At 48.5% G+C, this 23,051-nt stretch overlaps 1 protein-coding gene across 4 annotated transcripts in view; it reads left to right on the top strand.

Moving 5' to 3' along the window:
* Nucleotides 1-1,781: 1,781 nt before the first annotated feature.
* Nucleotides 1,782-23,051, top strand: part of LOC115126105 (Golgi integral membrane protein 4) — a 28,529-nt gene continuing 7,259 nt past the window's right edge. Inside the window, exons 1-11 of one of the 4 annotated variants that reach the window (XM_029655692.2) lie at nt 1,782-2,559; nt 14,864-14,938; nt 15,060-15,109; nt 15,411-15,464; nt 15,542-15,692; nt 16,630-16,712; nt 16,882-16,965; nt 20,204-20,422; nt 20,499-20,762; nt 21,182-21,474; nt 21,609-21,685. In XM_029655692.2, the coding sequence (XP_029511552.2) occupies nt 2,373-2,559; nt 14,864-14,938; nt 15,060-15,109; nt 15,411-15,464; nt 15,542-15,692; nt 16,630-16,712; nt 16,882-16,965; nt 20,204-20,422; nt 20,499-20,762; nt 21,182-21,474; nt 21,609-21,685 (1,537 nt within the window). In that variant the 5' untranslated portion in view covers nt 1,782-2,372. The remainder of the gene's footprint in view (nt 2,560-14,863; nt 14,939-15,059; nt 15,110-15,410; nt 15,465-15,541; nt 15,693-16,629; nt 16,713-16,881; nt 16,966-20,203; nt 20,423-20,498; nt 20,763-21,181; nt 21,475-21,608; nt 21,686-23,051) is intronic. The other 3 variants (XM_029655690.2, XM_029655691.2, XM_029655689.2) reach the window with 3 other exon arrangements.

Genomic DNA, 23,051 nt, shown 5'->3' with positions numbered 1-23,051 from the left:
TATAAAGGAGTGCTTGTGGGCGCAAACATGATGTGACTTAAGTATTTATTGGTAGAAATAGTCTTGAGTTACAGCTGGGCTTTAATAAGCACAGTTGTGATTGGTGGACTTTCCATGTGAAAAATAAGGAGTATTTCTACTTGTACCTGATGTATTGGAAAAGCTCAATCTGGTCTTTGGGGAAAAATAGCTGTTTTCAAAATGGCCGCCCAGCAAATGATTGTGGCCATGGTCATGAAACATCAGGAAAGCCAGGAACGAAGAGAAATTATGATGCCACTTATTTTCTCCGATAAACCTGTAGATAGTTGCAGATTTTGTTGATTATTTTAAAGGTAATTATCGGCTTTTTTTTTTCTCTCCTTTCTCTTTAGAAATTAAGTTTCATTCTGGTTTGCTCAAAACCTGGCCTCTCTTCAATGTGTTTTCTATAGAATTTTTTTTCCCAAACAATAGAATGAAATAATGAGATTTATTTACAGTCTCAAAAGAACAAGGAAAATGTATGAAATTATTTTTACTTGAATAATGACACACTGTATTGCTCTTTGAAGATACACATGTATTTATATTTATACTTAAGATAACATGGTATTGGATTTTCCTTATGCTTTGGCCTATACGTTACTTGCAATATTTATGTCATTGACGATAATGTCCCAGTATCTCAGCTTTTGTAGTTCATTCCAATATGATGCTTTATGTAACAAACATCTCAATAAAGTCTGAATTATATCCAATGTGTGTGTCGTTTTTCTGTTGTTGTTTTGAGGCAAGATGACAAACATGATGTAGTATTGTGTGCAGTATTTGGCAGGCACACAGTTTCAGCAAATATGTATTACAGATAGTCATTTAAATGTCTATAAACTATAAATATTATTTACAAACTGCTTATAAATCCGTTAGTCGTCCTTTTCCTTCTATAGTAGCCTTTGATAAATTGGTGGTTAGGTTCAATGGAATGCACAGTCTCTGCAACATATCATGTGCATTTTCTAATTTAAATATTCTACGTCATACAGTATGCGTTAAAAAAATATATAAATGTAACATTTATTTAACTAGGCAAGTCAGTTAAGAACAATCTCTTATTGAGAATTACGGCCAAACCCGGACGACGCTGGGCCAATTGTACGCCGCACTAGGGGACTCCCAATCACCGCCGGATATGATGTGTGTGTCCCAATGCTACGAGGTGTTTGGTGGGTGGAGATGGGCGTCGTTGTTGAGCCTTTTAGACGCGAGGGAACGAGCTCAGAGATTCTAAAATGTACTGTACTACATTTTCTCATATATACAGTGTACAGTGTAACGATAGGCTAAAACTGCCTATCCAATAGAAATCCCCGATCGCGCTTGTATGCAATGCCATGGGGACAGTGTCTTCCGGTCGACTCACACCGAACTGCGCATGTAAAGGCTGTCAACTCAAAGCCATTCCTTCGATTTAAAGTTGTTTTTGACGAAAATTAAAACGTGTCAGTTTGTCACTTTCTCGAGGTTGGAGTAAGAACATGTTCAACTACTTAAGACATTGTCTCTAATCTAGGTTCTGCCTTTTATATTTCTAGAAAATTAATAATTTAGGAAATACTTTTTCACTTCTCTCATTGACTTCTCAAACCCCGGCCTAGTCTGTTTCACAAGCATTCCCGGAAGAATTGCGATGTTGCGCCTCTGGGGGAAGAAACTCTGTGCTCATGTCCTCCTTCCCCCCGCCCACACATTCCAAAAGGTGATTGACCGAACCGCGATGTGTCCAATGAGGAAAGTGTTTTCGGTTGAGTGCGAGGAGTTTGGGATTTCATTGGGGAAGGACTTCCTTTGTAGTTGCTGTTGAATGGAAGCTGCGCTGCGTATGTGACACGTAACTAAAATTGAAAGTGTTTGTAGGCCTCGTATATATCGGGATTTTGATTTATATTATACAGGGATGGACAAATTCTGAACGCGTTGCAATGGGAATCTGTTACATCCGGTCTGGTTTTGTTTCCGAATAGAGTGAGCGTTGCTTCTACATTAATAAGCACAATGACAAATTCTGCTTCTCATGAAATATCGGAGAGAGTTTTCCGTGTGTAGTGTTGTCAAACGAAAATCCAAGGAAAAGTTTTTTTTAAATAAATTTAAAAAACGTATTCCTTCGTGGATGTGGCTACGCCGTTTTGTGGGCCAAAATGAATCGAACATATTCACTAAACTTGCCTCATCTTTAAAGTGTTTCTGGTTCCCTCTGTTTAATAATGCTTGGGGACGACTGAGGTGAGAAGGGGCTTGAGGTAGTTAATAGTAGAAAGTTTAGACGAAGTTTGCACACAAGTGACCCGACGATCGCTTGTGCAGGCGGCGGGGAGAGGAGCGATTCAATCATGGGGAACGGAGTGTGTTCTCGGAGGCAGCGGAGAATCTTCCAGTCTCTCCTTCTCATCACGGTGCTTTTCGGAATGATTTATGGCGGGATGATATCGTATGAGATGCACAATCAGTTGAAGAGGACTGAGGCGATGGCTGTCAAGTACCAGCAACATCAAGAGTCGCTCTCGGCGCAGCTTCAAGGTAAATATTTTCCAGAACAGAGGTTTGAACAAATAAAGGAAAGGAAGGCGAGAAGGTGATGTTCGAATGAGTGACTTGTATTTTGTACTTCTATAACTTCCTTTTTATTCTTCTTTAGCGATATCTGATTTTACTCAAATAAACAAGTACATCAGTTTTTGAAACAAGTGTCGAGTGTCGAAATCGTGGCTTGTTTTGCATTTGCTGGCTCTGTTTACTGTAATGGGGGGTGGGTGGGTTGAACTTGAGTTTAGCACATATCATCCCACATTTACCCTTTAGCCAAAGCATAATACCGGCGCCTAAGAGGTTATTTGGAGTTTGGTCGAGTCCCATGGAATGTCCTTTCTTGATAAATGATTTATGGCTGCAAGATCGGACACACCTGGTGGCCTCGGTGTCCGAAGGCTCTGCACCTCTGGAAACCTCACGAGTCAGACCGGTCTAAACGCATCGGTCACTCCCTCTACAGCTGCTGTCTCTATGTAGGCCCTAGTCTGTAGATAAACGAAACCACCAATTGTTATGTTTGGTTGTACAATTGTGCTTTCTAGGTTAGTTCAAAACGTACACTTCAATTTTCATATACTTATATCACCTCGGTTAGGCTACACACATGGTGGTGGTTCCGTGTTGTAAATGTACTGTATGCCCAGTCAATTCAGAATACGTGGACCCGCGTCGAATGGATTGGACAGCGCTTCACTCAAATTCTGTCTGAGGTAACTCCCTTCAGTGTCCTCTCATTGTTGTGGAGTGATGCTTTTGTTCCCCTCGCTGTCATTCAATATCTACTCTCCACTGTTGATAGCATTAATGTGACCTATATTTAGAGATGGACCGTTACACAGCCTGTCGGGGAATATCGATTCACATTTTCCCCTTTTGCCAACCGTGCAGCTGTTAACTGCCGAACATTACTAAGACTGGCCCCTTCACTCTGCCAACGACTCTGGTGACCAAGTTCCACTCAGTAGCCTAGTTACTGTATTTAAATGTTGTCTACTAGACAGTTAGCAGACAGTCTCACGCAGAGCAATTGACAATAACTGCATTGAAGTGAGAAGTCTTAAATTGCAATCAAAGAGATTTATCAGTCAAATACACTGAACAAAATATGTAAATACAACATATAGTGTTGGATGTTTCATGAGTGGAAAAGATCCCAGGAATGTTCCATATGCACATTTCTCAACAACAACAACAATCCGCAAATTTGTTTACGTCTTTGTTAGTGAGCATTTCTCATTTGGCAAGATAATCCATCCACCTGACAGGTGTGGCATATCAAGAAGCTGATTAAACATAATGATCATTACAGAGGTGCACCTTGTGCTGGGGGACAATAAAAGGCGGATCTAAAAGTAACAGTTTTGTCAGACAACACAATGCAACCGATGGAAGATTTGAGGGAGTGCGCAATTGGCATGTTGACTGTAGGAATGTCCTCCAGAGATGTTGCCAGATAATCTAATGTTAATTTCTCTACTATAAGTCGCCTCCAACGTCGTTTTATAGAATTTGGTTGTACGTCCAACCGGCCTCACGACCACAGATCATATCGAACCACGCCAGCCCAGGACCCCCACATGCGGCTTCTTCACCTGCGGGATCGTCTGAGACCAGCCACCCGGACAGCTGATGAAACTGTGGATTTGCATAACTGAAGAAAATCTGCACAAACTGTCAGAAACCGTCTCAGGGAAGCTCATCTGTGTGCTCGTCGTCCTCACCAGGGGTCTTGACCTGACTGCAGTTTGGTGTCCTAACCGACTTCAGTGGGCAAATGCTCATCTTCAATGGCCGGTGGCGCGCTGGAGAAGTGTGGTCTTCACGGATGAATCCCAGTTTCAACTGTAGTGGGCAGATGGCAGACAGCTTGTGTGGGCAGCTTGTATGGCGCCCCGTGGCGGTGGGGTTATGAGATGGGTCCTTTTTTTCGAGCTTGAGACTTGGGACTTGGGGTTGTTTGTTCCTGGTACAACAGGGGTTTCTCTGGGTTTGAACACTGTTCTAGACTTGATTCAATGCCTCCTTCCCACTCCATCCTGCCTTGTCCCTTTTACTTTCCTCCCTCAGCCTCTCTACCTCTCCCACTCCATCCTGCCTTGTCCCTTTACTTTCCTCCCTCAGCCTCTCTACCTCTCCCACTCCATCCTGCCTTGTCCCTTTTACTTTCCTCCCTCAGCCTCTCTACCTCTCCCACTCCATCCTGCCTTGTCCCTTTTACTTTCCTCCCTCAGCCTCTCTACCTCTCCCACTCCATCCTGCCTTGTCCCTTTACTTTCCTCCCTCAGCCTCTCTACCTCTCCCACTCCATCCTGCCTTGTCCCTTTTACTTTCCTCCCTCAGCCTCTCTACCTCTCCCACTCCATCCTGCCTTGTCCCTTTACTTTCCTCCCTCAGCCCTCTACCTCTCCCTCCATCCTGCCTTGTCCCTTTACTTTTCTCCCTCAGCCTCTCTACCTCTCCCACTCCATCCTGCCTTGTCCCTTTACTTTCCTCCCTCAGCCTCTCTACCTCTCCCACTCCATCCTGCCTTGTCCCTTTACTTTCCTCCCTCAGCCTCTCTACCTCTCCCACTCCATCCTGCCTTGTCCCTTTACTTTCCTCCCTCAGCCTCTCTACCTCTCCCACTCCATCCTGCCTTGTCCCTTTACTTTCCTCCCTCAGCCTCTCTACCTCTCCCACTCCATCATGCCTTGTCCCTTTTACTTTCCTCCCTCAGCCTCTCTACCTCTCCCACTCCATCCTGCCTTGTCCCTTTTACTTTCCTCCCTCAGCCTCTCTCCTTCTCTCTACCTCTCCCCTTCTCTCTACCTATCCCCTTCTCTCTACCTATCCCCTTCTCTCTACCTCTCCCCTTCTCTCTACCTCTCCCCTTCTCTCTGACCTCTCCCTTCTCTCTACCTCTCCCCTTCTCTCTACCTCTCTCCTTCTCTCTGACCTCTCCCCTTCTCTCTACCTCTCCTTCTCTCTACCTTTCCCCTTCTCTCTACCTTTCCCCTTCTCTCTACCTTTCCCCTTCTCTCTACCTCTCCCCTTCTCTCTACCTCTCCCCTTCTCTCTACCTCTCCCTTCTCTCTACCTCTCCCCTTCTCTCTACCTCTCCCCCTATCTCTCTACCTCTCCCCTTCTCTCTACCTCTCCCCTTCTCTCTACCTCTCTCCTTTTCTCTGACCTCTCCCCTTCTCTCTACCTCTCCCCTTCTCTCTGACCTCTCTCCTTCTCTCTGACCTCTCCCCTTCTCTCTACCTCTCCCCTTCTCTCTACCTTTCCCCTTCTCTCTACCTTTCCCCTTCTCTCTACCTTTCCCCTTCTCTCTACCTTTCTCCTTCTCTCTACCTCTCTCCTTCTCTCTACCTCTCCCCTTCTCTCTACCTCTCCCCTTCTCTCTACCTCTCTCCTTCTCTCTACCTCTCCCCTTCTCTCTACCTCTTTTGCTTCACAGTTTGTCTCTGTCCTGACTTCCCCTCACCTAATCCATCAGGCCCCGACGGTCTTGACTGAGAGAGATGCATGGCCTAATCTAAAAGAGATCACTGGGCACTGAGAAATGAACACACTGGAGCTGCACAGCTCAGACCACTCTCTCATGTCTTGGTGCCTGGTAAAGGTATGGTCCCAGTCTATGGGTATCTCTCAATAGTGTAACGTTTCTTCCTTTCCTCATTTCCTTTCCTTCACCCACACTCACCTGAGCAGTGGACAGGTGGACGTACAGGTCGGTTTCCTTCCACCTTGTTGCTTCCACTCCCCTTGTGTTCAAATCAGTGGTGGTAATGAGATGTAGCCTACCCAGAATATGTGTTGTGTTACAGGGACTTACTAGCACTGTTTAATAAGTACACAGTTTAAACCTGTGATGTTGAGTGCAATAGGCCTTTGTTAAGCTCCCTATTGTAATAAAGGGACGGCCCAGGCGCTCTGGCAAAGGGCGCTCTGGCAAAGGGCGGCGCTCTGGCAAAGGGCGGCGCTCTGGCAAAGGGCGGCGCTCTGGCACAGGCGCTCTGGCTCTGGCACAGGCGCTCTGGCAAAGGCGCTCTGGCACAGGCGCTCTGGCAAAGGGCGCTCTGGCAAAGGGCGCTCTGGCACAGGGGGCTCTGGCAAGGGCGCTCTGGCAAGGGCGCTCTGGCACAGGCGCTCTGGCAAAGGGCGCTCTGGCAAAGGGCGCTCTGGCACAGGCGCTCTGGCACAGGCGCTCTGGCATTTGGGTGCTGCTATGATTTTCCAGGTTGTATTATACGGACAACCTGTTGGCTATTTGACTTTGGTTTTCATGATGTCACTCTACCCCCTTTTTAAAGTCTGGAGAAACACTCTTTCTCTTATTGACAAAGACTCATAGTTTTTCTTATAACTTTTTGGAAATAAAGCTTCTCCTCCCAACCGTGCCATTCTGCTTGTAAAATTATTACTACCTTTACCCACTTTGGGATTTGAGAAGAGGTGGGGATAGGTAAAGGTGAGAGGTCAATCTCAGGGACTGTGGAGTATCACACCTGACCATCATTCAGTGAATGGCAATGCCAGAATACACACTCTGATCCAATACAGAACACCCTCACACGTACAGTACACACACAGCAAAGGATCTGTTGCCTGTTCAAAGCCTATAATTGTGTGTGTGTGTGTGTGTACTGTACGTGTGAGGGTGTTCTGTATTGGTTCAGAGTGTGTATTCTGGCATTGCCATTCACTACACACACACACACACACACACACACACACAGTCTAAATGTGTATCATAGACAGCTTTCTGTTTAGCTTCCAGTCCAGATGGCCCAGTGAGAACATCCCCTCACAGTAACTTTCTCCCTCATCATCCTCCTCTCTGTTTTCTCTCTCTCTCCCTCACCCTCCTCTCTGTTTTCTCTCTCTCCCTCATCACCCTCCTCTCTGTTTTCTCTCTCTCTCCCTCATCATCCTCCTCTCTGTTTTCTCTCTCTCTCCCTCACCCTCCTCTCTGTTTTCTCTCTCTCCCTCATCACCCTCCTCTCTGTTTTCTCTCTCTCTCCCTCACCCTCCTCTCTGTTTTCTCTCTCATCCTCCTCTCTGTTTTCTCTCTCATCCTCCTCTCTGTTTTCTCTCTCTCTCTCCATCATCCTCCTCTCTGTTTTCTCTCTCATCCTCCTCTCTGTTTTCTCTCTCTCTCCCTCATCATCCTCCTCTCTCCTCTCTCTCCTTCACCCTTCTCTCTCATCCTCCTCTCTGTTTTCTCTCTCTCTCTCTCATCCTCCTCTCTGTTTTCTCTCTCCCTCTCCATTATCCTCCTCTCTGTTTTCTCTCTCATCCTCCTCTCTGTTTTCTCTCTCTCTCTCTCATCCTCCTCTCTGTTTTCTCTCTCTCTCTCTCATCCTCCTCTCTGTTTTCTCTCTCTCTCCCTCATCACCCTCCTCTCTGTTTTCTCTCTCCCTCATCATCCTCCTCTCTGTTCTCTCTCTCTCCCTCATCACCCTCCTCTCTGTTTTCTCTCTCTCTCCCTCATCACCCTCCTCTCTGTTTTCTCTCTCTCTCCCTCATCACCCTCCTCTCTGTTTTCTCTCTCTCTCCCTCATCACCCTCCTCTCTGTTTTCTCTCTCTCTCCCTCATCACCCTCCTCTCTGTTTTCTCTCTCCCTCATCATCCTCCTCTCTGTTCTCTCTCTCTCCCTCATCACCCCTCTCTCTGTTTTCTCTCTCTCTCCCTCATCACCCTCCCTCTCTGTTTTCTCTCTCTCTCCCTCATCATCCTCCTCTCTGTTTTCTCTCTCTCTCCCTCATCACCCTCCTCTCTGTTTTCTCTCTCTCTCCCTCATCACCCTCCTCTCTGTTTTCTCTCTCTCCATCATCCTCCTCTGTTTTCGCTCTCTTTCCCTCACCCTCCTCTCTGTTTTCTCTCTCTCTCTCTCTCTCCCTCACCCTCCTCTCTGTTTTCTCTCTCTCTCCATCATCCTCCTCTGTTTTCTCTCTCTCTCCATCATCCTCCTCTCTGTTTTCGCTCTCTTTCCCTCACCCTCCTCTCTGTTTTCTCTCTCTCCCTCATCACCCTCCTCTCTGTTTTCTCTCTCTCTCCCTCATCATCCTCCTCTCTGTTTTCTCTCTCCCTCATCACCCTCCTCTCTGTTTTCTCTCTCTCTCCCTCATCACCCTCCTCTCTGTTTTCTCTCTCTCTCCCTCATCACCCTCCTCTCTGTTTTCTCTCTCTCTCCATAATCCTCCTCTGTTTTCTCTCTCTCTCCATCATCCTCCTCTGTTTTCTCTCTCTCTCCATCACCCTCCTCTCTGTTTTCTCTCTCTCTCCATAATCCTCCTCTGTTTTCTCTCTCCCTCATCACCCTTCTCTCTGTTTTCTCTCTCTCCCTCATCCTCCTCTCTGTTTTCTCTCTCTCCATCATCCTCCTCTGTTTTCGCTCTCTTTCCCTCACCCTCCTCTCTGTTTTCTCTCTCTCTCTCTCTCCCTCACCCTCCTCTCTGTTTTCTCTCTCTCTCCATCATCCTCCTCTGTTTTCTCTCTCTCTCCATCATCCTCCTCTGTTTTCTCTCTCTCTCCATCATCCTCCTCTCTGTTTTCGCTCTCTTTCCCTCACCCTCCTCTCTGTTTTCTCTCTCTTTCCCTCACCCTCCTCTCTGTTTTCTCTCTCTCTCTTTCCCTCACCCTCCTCTCTGTTTTCTCTCTCTCTCTCTCCCTCACCCTCCTCTCTGTTTTCTCTCTCTCTCCATCATCCTCCTCTGTTTTCTCTCTCTCTCCATCATCCTCCTCTGTTTTCTCTCTCTCTCCATCATCCTCCTCTGTTTTCTCTCCCTCTCCATTATCCTCCTCTCTGTTTTCTCTCTCTCTCCATCATCCTCCTCTGTTTTCTCTCTCTCTCCATAATCCTCCTCTGTTTTCTCTCTCCCTCATCATCCTCCTCTCTGTTTTCTCTCTCTCCATAATCCTCCTCTGTTTTCTCTCTCTCCATCATCCTCCTCTCTGTTTTCTCTCTCTCTCTCCATAATCCTCCTCTCTGTTTTCTCTCTCTCTCTCCATAATCCTCCTCTCTGTTTTCTCTCTCTCTCTCCATAATCCTCCTCTCTGTTTTCTCTCTCTCTCTCCATAATCCTCCTCTCTGTTTTCTCTCTCTCTCCCTCATCACCCTCCTCTCTGTTTTCTCTCTCTCCCTCATCACCCTCCTCTCTGTTTTCTCTCTCTCTCCCTCATCACCCTCCTCTCTGTTTTTCTCTCTCTCCCTCATCACCCTCCTCTCTGTTTTCTCTCTCTCTCCCTCATCACCCTCCTCTCTGTTTTCTCTCTCTCTCCCTCATCACCCTCCTCTCTGTTTTCTCTCTCTCCATCATCCTCCTCTGTTTTCGCTCTCTTTCCCTCACCCTCCTCTCTGTTTTCTCTCTCTCTCTCTCTCCCTCACCCTCCTCTCTGTTTTCTCTCTCTCTCCATCATCCTCCTCTGTTTTCTCTCTCTCTCCATCATCCTCCTCTCTGTTTTCGCTCTCTTTCCCTCACCCTCCTCTCTGTTTTCTCTCTCTTTCCCTCACCCTCCTCTCTGTTTTCTCTCTCTCTCTTTCCCTCACCCTCCTCTCTGTTTTCTCTCTCTCTCTTTCCCTCACCCTCCTCTCTGTTTTCTCTCTCTCTCCATCATCCTCCTCTCTGTTTTCTCTCTCTCTCCATCATCCTCCTCTGTTTTCTCTCTCTCTCCATCATCCTCCTCTCTGTTTTCTCTCTCTCTCCATTATCCTCCTCTGTTTTCTCTCTCTCTCCATCATCCTCCTCTCTGTTTTCTCTCCCTCTCCATTATCCTCCTCTCTGTTTTCTCTCTCTCTCCATCATCCTCCTCTGTTTTCTCTCCCTCTCCATTATCCTCCTCTCTGTTTTCTCTCTCTCTCCATCATCCTCCTCTCTGTTTTCTCTCTCTCTCCATCATCCTCCTCTGTTTTCTCTCCCTCTCCATTATCCTCCTCTCTGTTTTCTCTCTCTCTCCATCATCCTCCTCTCTGTTTTCGCTCTCTTTCCCTCACCCTCCTCTCTGTTTTCGCTCTCTTTCCCTCACCCTCCTCTCTGTTTTCTCTCTCTTTCCATCACCCTCCTCTCTGTTTTCTCTCTCTCTCCATAATCCTCCTCTGTTTTCTCTCTCCCTCATCATCCTCCTCTCTGTTTTCTCTCTCTCTCCATCATCCTCCTCTCTGTTTTCTCTCTCTCCATAATCCTCCTCTGTTTTCTCTCTCTCCATCATCCTCCTCTCTGTTTTCTCTTTATCTCTCCCTCATCACCCTCCTCTCTGTTTTCTCTCTCTCTCTCATCCTCCTCTCTGTTTTCTCTCTCTCTCCCTCATCACCCTCCTCTCTGTTTTCTCTCTCTCTCCCTCATCACCCTCCTCTCTGTTTTCTCTCTCTCTCCCTCATCACCCTCCTCTCTGTTTTCTCTCTCTCTCCCTCATCACCCTCCTCTCTGTTTTCTCTCTCTCTCCCTCATCACCCTCCTCTCTGTTTTCTCTCTCTCTCCCTCATCCTCCTCTCTGTTTTCTCTCTCTCCATCATCCTCCTCTGTTTTCGCTCTCTTTCCCTCACCCTCCTCTCTGTTTTCTCTCTCTCTCCATCATCCTCCTCTGTTTTCTCTCTCTCTCCATCATCCTCCTCTGTTTTCTCTCTCTCTCCATCATCCTCCTCTCTGTTTTCGCTCTCTTTCCCTCACCCTCCTCTCTGTTTTCTCTCTCTCTCCCTCACCCTCCTCTCTGTTTTCTCTCTCTCTCCCTCACCCTCCTCTCTGTTTTCTCTCTCTCTCCATCATCCTCCTCTGTTTTCTCTCCCTCTCCATTATCCTCCTCTCTGTTTTCTCTCCCTCATCACCCTCCTCTCTGTTTTCTCTCCCTCTCCCTCCTCTCTGTTTTCTCTCTCTCTCCCTCATCACCCTCCTCTCTGTTTTCTCTCTCTCTCCCTCATCACCCTCCTCTCTGTTTTCTCTCTCTCTCCCTCATCACCCTCCTCTCTGTTTTCTCTCTCTCTCTCCCTCATCACCCTCCTCTCTGTTTTCTCTCTCTCCCTCATCACCCTCCTCTCTGTTTTCTCTCTCTCTCCCTCATCATCCTCCTCTCTGTTTTCTCTCTCTCTCCCTCATCATCCTCCTCTCTGTTTTCTCTCTCTCCCTCATCATCCTCCTCTCTGTTTTCTCTCCCTCTCCCTCCTCTCTGTTTTCTCTCTCTCCCTCATCATCCTCCTCTCTGTTTTCTCTCTCTCCCTCATCACCCTCCTCTCTGTTTTCTCTCTCTCCCTCATCACCCTCCTCTCTGTTTTCTCTCTCTCCCTCATCACCCTCCTCTCTGTTTTCTCTCTCTCCCTCATCACCCTCCTCTCTGTTTTCTCTCTCTCCCTCATCACCCTCCTCTCTGTTTTCTCTCTCTCCCTCATCATCCTCCTCTCTGTTTTCTCTCTCTCTCCCTCATCACCCTCCTCTCTGTTTTCTCTCTCTCTCCCTCATCATCCTCCTCTCTGTTTTCTCTCTCTCTCCATCACCCTCCTCTCTGTTTTCTCTCTCTCTCCCTCATCATCCTCCTCTCTGTTTTCTCTCTCTCTCCCTCATCATCCTCCTCTCTGTTTTCTCTCTCTCTCCCTCATCACCCTCCTCTCTGTTTTCTCTCTCTCCCTCATCATCCTCCTCTCTGTTTTCTCTCTCTCTCCCTCATCATCCTCCTCTCTGTTTTCTCTCTCTCTCCCTCATCACCCTCCTCTCTGTTTTTCTCTCTCTCCCTCATCATCCTCCTCTCTGTTTTCTCTCTCTCCCTCATCACCCTCCTCTCTGTTTTCTCTCTCTCTCCCTCATCATCCTCCTCTCTGTTTTCTCTCTCTCTCCCCATCACCCTCCTCTCTGTTTTCTCTCTCTCTCCCTCATCATCCTCCTCTCTGTTTTCTCTCTCTCTCCTCATCATCCTCCTCTCTGTTTTCTCTCTCTCTCCCTCATCACCCTCCTCTCTGTTTTCTCTCTCTCCCTCATCACCCTCCTCTCTGTTTTCTCTCTCTCCCTCATCACCCTCCTCTCTGTTTTCTCTCCCTCATCACCCTCCTCTCTGTTTTCTCTCTCTCTCCCTCATCACCCTCCTCTCTGTTTTCTCTCTCTCCCTCATCATCCTCCTCTCTGTTTTCTCTCTCTCCCTCATCACCCTCCTCTCTGTTTTCTCTCTCTCTCCCTCATCACCCTCTCTCTCTGTTTTTCTCTCTCTCTCCCTCATCACCCTCCTCTCTGTTTTCTCTCTCTCCCTCATCACCCTCCTCTCTGTTTTTCTCTCTCCCTCATCATCCTCCTCTCTGTTTTCTCTCTCTCTCCCTCATCATCCTCCTCTCTGTTTTTCTCTCTCTCCATCATCACCCTCCTCTCTGTTTTCTCTCTCTCCATCATCATCCTCCTCTCTGTTTTCTCTCTCTCCATCATCATCCTCCTCTCTGTTTTCTCTCTCTCCCTCATCATCCTCCTCTCTGTTTTCTCTCTCTCCCTCATCATCCTCCTCTCTGTTTTCTCTCTCTCCCTCATCATCCTCCTCTCTGTTTTCTCTCTCTCTCCCTCATCACCCTCCTCTCTGTTTTCTCTCTCTCCCTCATCATCCTCCTCTCTGTTTTCTCTCTCTCTCCCTCATCATCCTCCTCTCTGTTTTCTCTCTCTCCCTCATCACCCTCCTCTCTGTTTTCTCTCTCTCCCTCATCATCCTCCTCTCTGTTTTCTCTCTCTCTCCCTCATCACCCTCCTCTCTGTTTTCTCTCTCTCTCCCTCATCATCCTCCTCTCTGTTTTCTCTCTCTCTCCATCACCCTCCTCTCTGTTTTCTCTCTCTCTCCCTCATCATCCTCCTCTCTGTTTTCTCTCTCTCTCCCTCATCATCCTCCTCTCTGTTTTCTCTCTCTCTCCCTCATCACCCTCCTCTCTGTTTTCTCTCTCTCCCTCATCACCCTCCTCTCTGTTTTTTCTCTCCCTCATCACCCTCCTCTCTGTTTCTCTCTCCTCATCACCCTCCTCTCTGTTTTCTCTCTCTCCCTCATCACCCTCCTCTCTGTTTTCTCTCTCTCTCCCTCATCATCCTCCTCTCTGTTTTCTCTCTCTCCCTCATCACCCTCCTCTCTGTTTTCTCTCTCTCTCCCTCATCATCCTCCTCTCTGTTTTCTCTCTCTCTCCCTCATCACCCTCCTCTCTGTTTTCTCTCTCTCCCTCATCACCCTCCTCTCTGTTTTCTCTCTCCCTCATCATCCTCCTCTCTGTTTTCTCTCTCTCTCCATCATCATCCTCCTCTCTGTTTTCTCTCTCTCTCCCTCATCACCCTCCTCTCTGTTTTCTCTCTCTCCATCATCATCCTCCTCTCTGTTTTCTCTCTCTCCCTCATCACCCTCCTCTCTGTTTTCTCTCTCTCCATCATCATCCTCCTCTCTGTTTTCTCTTTCCTCTCTCTCTCCCTCATCACCCTGTTTTCCTCTCTGTCCCTTTCTCTCTGTTTTCTCTCTCTCCTCATCATCCTCCTCTCTGTTTTCTCTCTCTCTCCATCACCCTCCTCTCTGTTTTCTCTCTCTCTCCCTCATCATCCTCCTCTCTGTTTTCTCTCTCTCTCCCTCATCATCCTCCTCTCTGTTTTCTCTCTCTCTCCCTCATCACCCTCCTCTCTGTTTTCTCTCTCTCCCTCATCATCCTCCTCTCTGTTTTCTCTCTCTCTCCTCATCACCCTCCTCTCTGTTTTCTCTCTCTCCCTCATCATCCTCCTCTCTGTTTTTCTCTCTCTCCCTCATCATCCTCCTCTCTGTTTTCTCTCTCTCTCCCTCATCATCCTCCTCTCTGTTTTCTCTCTCTCCATCATCATCCTCCTCTCTGTTTTCTCTCTCTCCCTCATCATCCTCCTCTCTGTTTTCTCTCTCTCCTCATCATCCTCCTCTGTTTTCTCTCTCTCCCTCATCATCCTCTCTCTGTTTTCTCTCTCTCTCCCTCATCATCCTCCTCTCTTTCTCTCTCTCTCCCTCATCACCCTCCTCTCTGTTTTCTCTCTCTCTCCCTCATCATCCTCCTCTCTGTTTTTCTCTCTCTCCCTCATCATCCTCCTCTCTGTTTTCTCTCTCTCTCCCTCATCATCCTCCTCTCTGTTTTCTCTCTCTCTCCCTCATCATCCTCCTCTCTGTTTTCTCTCTCTCTCCCTCATCACCCTCCTCTCTGTTTTCTCTCTCTCCCTCATCATCCTCCTCTCTGTTTTCTCTCTCTCTCCCTCATCATCCTCCTCTCTGTTTTCTCTCTCTCCCTCATCATCCTCCTCTCTGTTTTCTCTCTCTCTCCCTCATCATCCTCCTCTCTGTTTTCTCTCTGTTTCTCAGTGGTGTATGAGCATCGCTCGCGTCTAGAGAAGTCTCTGCAGAAGGAACGTATGGAGCACAAGAAGGCCAAAGAGGGTGAGAGAGAGAGAGCAGACAATACTGTCTAAATTACTACATGAAGAACATCAATCCTCAATCATACACTCTTTACAACCGTGTCGATTCCATCATATCTTCCCCCTCCTTTCTCCATCAGATTATCTGGTGTATAAACATGAAGCCCAACAGTCACTGAACACGGAGAAGGTAGGCCTTAGTCCTCAGCTCTAGTACTAATGACAGAAAGAGATGCTGTTAAATTCAGCATTAATGTGCCCATCTGGTTTAGTAGGACTGTTAAATGATTCTGTCTGACTGCCAACATCTGTCCAGACTGAGCAACAGTTCTATTCTAATGGTTTTATTAGGTCAGCAGCACTGATGTCACTTCCTGCTGTGGGCTGAAATGCCTCTAAGGGGTGTGTGTTTGTAGTTGTTGGTAATGTAATATTAAAGGACGAGTAGAGACGGGGATTGTAAATGTTTGTCGTTTTTGTTTGTTAAACAGCAGGACTCCAGCAATAAATTCAACTCTTTACATGGACAGCACCAGATGCTGAAGGTCAGTATCCACACACACACACACTGACACACACACACACTGACCCACTGACCCACACTCTGTCCTTGTTGTTTTAGAAGCAGCATGAGGACCTAAAGAAGCAGCACTATGAGCTGCAGGAGCAGCATCAGATTCAGGGAGAGGACCACGGCAAGGCCTTGGACGAACACAAGGACCGCTTCGACAAACTACAGCAGACCAAAGAGATGGAAGTCTCCAAACTCAAAGGTGCACCCACTCACGGACTGGGATGGACGGACGGACCCACCCACAGACGGACCAACCGACAGACAGCGACTGACGCACCCACAGACGGACCCACCCACCCACAGACGGACCCACAGACCCACCCACCCACAGACGGACCCACCCACCCACAGACGGACCCACCCACCCACAGACGGACCGACGCACCCACAGACGGACCGACGGACCGACGGATGCACCCACAGACGGACCGACGGATGCACCCACAGACGGACCGACGGACGCACCCACAGACGGACCGACGGACGCACCCACAGACGGACCGACGGACGCACCCACAGACGGACCGACCGACGCACCCACAGACGGACCGACCGACCCACCCACAGACGGCGACCGACCCACCCACAGACGGCGACCGACCCACCCACAGACGGCGACCGACCCACCCACAGACGGCGACCGACGACCCACCCACAGACGGCGACCGACGACCCACCCACAGACGGCGACCGACCCACCCACAGACGGCGACGGACAGACCCAGAGCCAGTCAGTCAGCCAGCTACCCACCCAGAGTCAGCCAGAGACAGACAGACAGCCACTCAGCCAGCCAGGGAGACAGGCAGCCACCCAGAGACAGCCAGCCAGAGAAAGACAGACAGAGACAGGCGGCCACCCACCCACAGCCAGCCAGAGACAGCCAGCCAGAGAAAGACAGACAGACAGACAGCCACAGCCAGCCAGACAGACAGACAGCCACCCACCCACAGCCAGCCAGAGAAAGACAGACAGAGACAGGCAGCCACCCAGAGACAGCCAGACAGACAGGAGTGAATACTAGGTCTTTGTCTCCCTCTCCTGACTTGTAGCGGTGTTGCAGTTTGGAGTTGAGAAGGTGTGTGGCATAATAACGTTGTTAATAAATACGGCGTGTGTCTTTATGTAATTACTGTAGAGAATGTGTATAATCTGCGAGAGGAGAATAAGCAGCTGAGGAAAGCTCACCAGGACATCCGAGTCCAGTTGCAGGATGCACGGGTGAGTCCTGGGAATACTAGAGCTTCGTCTGAGTACGACCTGGAATTGTTTCTGTAAATGTGTACATATTAAATATGGAAAAAGCTATGTTAAGGTCATTGGAAAGCTAGGAGCATCCATCACCATGTTGTTTTTTTATCACACTATAATGTTGTTGATAATATTACAGATAGTACATAAGGACTTGAAGGTTGCCCATGATCAGCTTGCACTGACGCTAGAAGACCACAAGAGCGCGCTGGTTGCAGCTCAGGTAGGGAGAGACACTGACTGTTCTTTCTAACCGTTTAGGGACTATCCTGGTTTTTAACACGCTGTCTAGGGACTATCCTGGTTTCTTAACATGCTGTCTATGGACTATCCTGGTTTCTTAACATGCTGTCTAGGGACTATCCTGGTTTCTTAACATGCTGTCTAGGGGACTATCCTGGTTTCTTAACATGCTGTCTAGGGAACTATCCTGGTTTCTTAACACGCTGTCTAGGGACTATCCTGGTTTCTAACATGTTGTCTAGGGACTATCCTGGTTTCTAACACGCTGTCTAGGGGACTATCCTGGTTTCTTAACATGCTGTCTAGGGGACTATCCTGGTTTCTTAACATGCTGTCTAGGGGACTATCCTGGTTTCTAACACGCTGTCTAGGGACTATCCTGGTTTCTTAACATGCTGTCTAGGGACTATCCTGGTTTCTTAACATGCTGTCTAGGGACTATCCTGGTTTCTTAACATGCTGTCTAGGGACTATCCTGGTTTTTAACACGCTGTCTAGGGACTATCCTGGTTTCTTAACATGCTGTCTAGGGACTATCCTGGTTTCTTAACATGCTGTCTAGGGACTATCCTGGTTTCTTAACATGCTGTCTAGGGGACTATCCTGGTTTCTTAACATGCTGTCTAGGGAACTATCCTGGTTTCTTAACACGCTGTCTAGGGACTATCCTGGTTTCTAACATGTTGTCTAGGGACTATCCTGGTTTCTAACACGCTGTCTAGGGGACTATCCTGGTTTCTTAACATGCTGTCTAGGGGACTATCCTGGTTTCTTAACATGCTGTCTAGGGGACTATCCTGGTTTCTAACACGCTGTCTAGGGACTATCCTGGTTTCTTAACATGCTGTCTAGGGACTATCCTGGTTTCTTAACATGCTGTCTAGGGACTATCCTGGTTTCTTAACATGCTGTCTAGGGACTATCCTGGTTTTTAACACGCTGTCTAGGGACTATCCTGGTTTCTTAACATGCTGTCTAGGGACTATCCTGGTTTCTTAACATGCTGTCTAGGGACTATCCTGGTTTCTTAACATGCTGTCTAGGGGACTATCCTGGTTTCTTAACATGCTGTCTAGGGAACTATCCTGGTTTCTTAACACGCTGTCTAGGGACTATCCTGGTTTCTAACATGCTGTCTAGGGACTATCCTGGTTTCTAACACGCTGTCTAGGGGACTATCCTGGTTTCTTAACATGCTGTCTAGGGGACTATCCTGGTTTCTTAACATGCTGTCTAGGGGACTATCCTGGTTTCTAACACGCTGTCTAGGGACTATCCTGGTTTCTTAACATGCTGTCTAGGGACTATCCTGGTTTCTAACATGCTGTCTAGGGACTATCCTGGTTTCTAACACACTGTCTAGGGACTATCCTGGTTTCTTAACACGATGTCTAGGGACTATCCTGGTTTCTTAACATGCTGTCTAGGGACTATCCTGGTTGCTAACACGCTGTCTAGGGACTATCCTGGTTTCTAACACAATGTCTAGGGGACGATCCTGGTTTCTTAACACGCTGTCTAGGGACGATCCTGGTTTCTTAACACGCTGTCTAGGGACTATCCTGGTTTCTTAACACGCTGTCTAGGGACTATCCTGGTTTCTTAACACGCTGTCTAGGGACTATCCTGGTTTCTTAACACGCTGTCTAGGGACTATCCTGGTTTCTTAACACGCTGTCTAGGGACTATCCTGGTTTCTTAACACGCTGTCTAGGGACTATCCTGGTTTCTTAACACCCTGTCTAGGGACTATCCTGGTTTCTTAACACCCTGTCTAGGGGACTATCCTGGTTGCTAACACGATGTCTAGGGGACTATCCTGGTTTCTAACACGATGTCTAGGGGACTATCCTGGTGAAGGACAGGAAGACATGACTCTCTCAGAGCGGCCGTGTTGGTGTGTGTGTGTTGGGGCGGTGGGAGGATGGGGGTCAGGTGGGTTCGTTCACTACGGGGTTTCTGAGCTTGAGCGGCACATCAAAAGCATTCTGAAGATAATCTGTCGGGAAAATCTAATGGGGGGATTGGTGAGAGAGGGAGGGGGGATTGGTGAGCGAGGGAGGGGGGATTGGTGAGCGAGGGAGGGGGGATTGGTGAGAGAGGGAGGGAGGGGGGGGATTGGTGAGAGAGGGAGGGAGGGGGGGATTGGTGAGAGAGGGAGGGAGGGGGGATTGGTGAGAGAGGGAGGGAGGGGGGATTGGTGAGAGAGGGGGATTGGTGAGAGAGGGGGGGGGGATTGGTGAGAGGGAGGGGGGATTGGTGAGAGAGGGAGGGGGATTGGTGAGAGAGGGAGGGGGGATTGGTGAGAGAGGGAGGGGGGATTGGTGAGGGAGGGAGGGAGGGGGGGGATTGGTGAGAGAGGGAGGGAGGGAGGGGGGGATTGGTGAGAGAGAGAGAGGGAGGGGGGATTGGTGAGAGAGAGAGGGAGGGAGGGGGGGGATTGGTGAGAGAGGGAGGGGGGTTGGTGAGAGAGGGGGGGGGATTGGTGAGAGAGGGAGGGGGGATTGGTGAGAGAGGGAGGGGGGATTGGTGAGAGAGGGAGGGGGGATTGGTGAGAGAGGGAGGGGGGATTGGTGAGAGAGGGAGAGGGTGGAGGGGGGATTGGTGAGAGAGGGAGGGGGTTGGTGAGAGAGGGAGGGGTGGGATTGGTGAGAGAGGGAGGGGGTGATTGGTGAGAGAGGGAGGGGGGATTGAGGGGAGGGAGAGAGCGGGAGGGAGATTGAGGGGGAGGGAGAGAGGGGGGAGATTGAGGGAGGGAGATGTAAGAATTCTATAGCTTTGGCTGTCAGAAAAGGCATGGAGTCCGTTTGATAAACGGGGTGTTGCGGCTTAACTGGTTCGGTCCATTTGATGTACAAGGGGGAGAAAGGACTGTACCACTAATTCTGGAAAAGGGGGGGTGATATGGACTGGCCTAATGGTCCTTTGTTCAGATGTCTTGCCATCTGTAGGTGGGCTGTCCTGCTGCATGTCTGCTGCCTGCCTGTCCCCCTCGCACCACTGACCCCTGATCTTCTGGCTTGCTCGACGCCGTCTTCATGGTTCTGACGACGCTGCCTCCTAACACACCTCTCACCTTTGGCTAACCTTTGGCTAATGCAAGTTTGCAAGTGCCCTTCCATAAATCCGACTTGAGGTTGTTTGCATGTCCTGGCCTCACTGTTTTCTTATGGTTATTTAATGGTTGTCTGAAGGTTGTCTGATGGTCTCTACCTCAGGTCCAGGTGGATGAGTATAAACAACTCAAAGAGACCCTGATCAGAATGCCCAGCCTTCGACATGATCAAAACCCCTCCCACCAACATGTCCAGCCAGCTGCTGTTTTGGCTAAGCCCCATGAACAGGGCCCACCCTCTCCACAGTCAGCTGCCTTATTCGCTGAGCCCCGCGTAGAAGCACACACCCACGAGGAAGACCATGGGGACACACAATCCAGGGTACACTGTCTCACACATACAAACACACACTACCATACACTCTCATCCGCTTAACACACTGTGTTCTTCTAATAAGCATCTGCAGGAAGAGGAAGTGGGCAAGCCAGAGTTCCAGTCTCAGCCTGCCCAGTCCCGCCATGCCGAGAAAGGGGGATATGGGGATGCAGAGGGGGAGGCAGAGAGGAGGAGAGAGCTGGAGGAGGAAGAGATGGAGCAGGCGGGGCAGCCCCAGAAGCTGGAGGAGGAGTCTGAACAACCGCAGGAGGACGAGGGGTTGGAGGAGGAACAAGACCAGCCAGACGACAACGCTCTGGACCGTCAGAGACGCCAACCACAACTGGTAAGAACCACTTTAGAACCCGTTAGAACTGTTAGAATACAAGCTCTTTAAAACATCATTAGAACCCGTTAGAACTGTTAGAATACAAGCTCTTTAAAACATCATTAGAACCCGTTAGAACTGTTAGAATACAAGCTCTTTAAAACATCATTAGAACCCGTTAGAACTGTTAGAATACAAGCTCTTTAAAACATCATTAGAACCCGTTAGAACTGTTAGAATACAAGCTCTTTAAAACATCATTAGAACCCGTTAGAACTGTTAGAATACAAGCTCTTTAAAACATCATTAGAACCCGTTAGAACTGTTAGAATACAAGCTCTTTAAAACATCATTAGAACCCGTTAGAACTGTTAGAATACAAGCTCTTTAAAACATCATTAGAACCTGTTGTCTCATTGTCTGTCTGGTTTCCCCAGGATCCACAAAATGACATCCACCTCGTCCCTGAGACCCACCTTCAGCAGGAGGCCCACGTGACCCAGGAGCGGGTGAAGTCCGCCTACGAGCAGCAGCAGGAGCAGCAGCACCTGGAGGCTGAGAGGACCCAGAGGACGAGGGAGCTCCAGCTGCGCCAGGAGGCCCTGCTGGCCCAGAGAATGACCGTGCAGAGGGAGAGAGAGCTGCGTCTGCGAGCTCAGCGCGCGAGAGAGGAGGAGCAGCATCGAGAGGCGGACCGTCGGGAACAGCTGCTGAAGGAGGAGCAGATCAGGTCAGGGGGCAGGGGTCACAGGTTATGTAGAGGTCACGAAGAGGTCTCGGTTCAATTATCAATTACTTAGTTTGACCCCACAACATGCCCATGGAATGGTGTTACAATTGTGTTGTAATATTAATGTTGCTCAGGAAGAAGAGTAACTATGAGAACGTGGACAATGACATCGTCCAAGGTGATGAAGAACCTCATACTGATGATGACGAAGGTGAGAGAATCAATCAAACTCGTAAAAAAAATTCTGTCTGGATTATTAAAGAGGGAGACCGATATAGACCGTCACACACTGTTTTATTCTATGAATTTGTCTGAAATAAGGCCTTGACAAGTGTGATTGCATACAGTGCTTTCCCAAAGTATTCAGACCCCTCCCCTTATTCAGACCCCTCCCCTTATTCAGACCCCTCCCCTTATTCTAAAATGGATTTGATCAAATAAGAAAATCCTCAGCAATCTACACACAATACCCCATAATGACAAAGCGAAAACATGTTTTTACAAATGTTTGCTCATTTATTCAAACATTTTTTTTTAAACATGAGTATTCAGACCCTTTGCTATGAGACTCAAAATTGAGCTCAGGTGCGTCCTGTTTCCATTGATCATCTTTGAGATGTTTCTACAACTTGATTGGAGTCCACCTGTGGTAAATTCAATTGATTGGACATGATTTGGAAAGGCACACACCTGTCTATATAAGGTCCAACAGTTGACAGGGCACGTCAGAGCAAAAACCAAGCCATGAGGTTGAAGGAATTGTCCGTAGAGCTCCGAGACGAGATTGTGTTGATGTACAGATCTGGGGAAAGGTACCAAAACATTTCTGCAGCATTGAAGGTCTCCAAGAACACAGTGGCCTCCATTCTTAAATGGAAGAAGAGTCTTCCTAGAGTTGGTCGCCCGGCCAAACTGAGAAATCAGGTGAGAAAGGCCTTGGTTAGGGAGGTGTCCAAGAACCCAATGGTCACTCTGACAGAGTTCCTCTGAGAACCTTCCAGAAGGGCAACCATCTCTGCAGCACTCCACCAATCAGGCCTTTATAGAGGAGTGGCCAGACAGAAGCCACTCCTCAGTGAAAGGCACATAACAACCCGCTTGGAATTTGCCAAAAGGCACCTAAAGGACTCAGACCATGAGAAACAACATTTCCTGGTCTAATGAAACCAATATTTAACTCTGTGGCCTGAATGCCAAGCTTCATGTCTGGAAGAAACCTGGCACCATCCCTACGGTGAAGCATGGTGGTGGCAGCATCCCTACGGTGAAGCATGGTGGTGGCAGCATCCCTACGGTGAAGCACGGTGGTGGCAGCATCATGCTGTGGGGATGTTTTTCAGCAGCAGGGATTGGGAGACTAGTCAGGATTGAGGGAAAGATGAACAGAGCAAAGTAGAGAGAGATCCTTGATGAAATCCTGCTCCAGAGCTCTCAGGACCTCGGACTGGGGTGAAGGTTCACCTGCCAACAGGACAATGACCCTAAGCACACAGCCAAGACAACGCAGGAGTGGCTTCAAGACAAGTCTCTGAATGTCCCTGAGTGGCCTAGCCAGAGTCCGGACTTGAACCCGATCG

Source organism: Oncorhynchus nerka, linkage group LG14 (genome assembly GCF_034236695.1).
Source record: "Oncorhynchus nerka isolate Pitt River linkage group LG14, Oner_Uvic_2.0, whole genome shotgun sequence".
NCBI classification, from domain to species: domain Eukaryota; kingdom Metazoa; phylum Chordata; class Actinopteri; order Salmoniformes; family Salmonidae; genus Oncorhynchus; species Oncorhynchus nerka.
The sequence above is the reverse complement of the archived record's forward strand: the minus strand, read 5'-3'. Positions and strand labels throughout refer to the sequence as shown.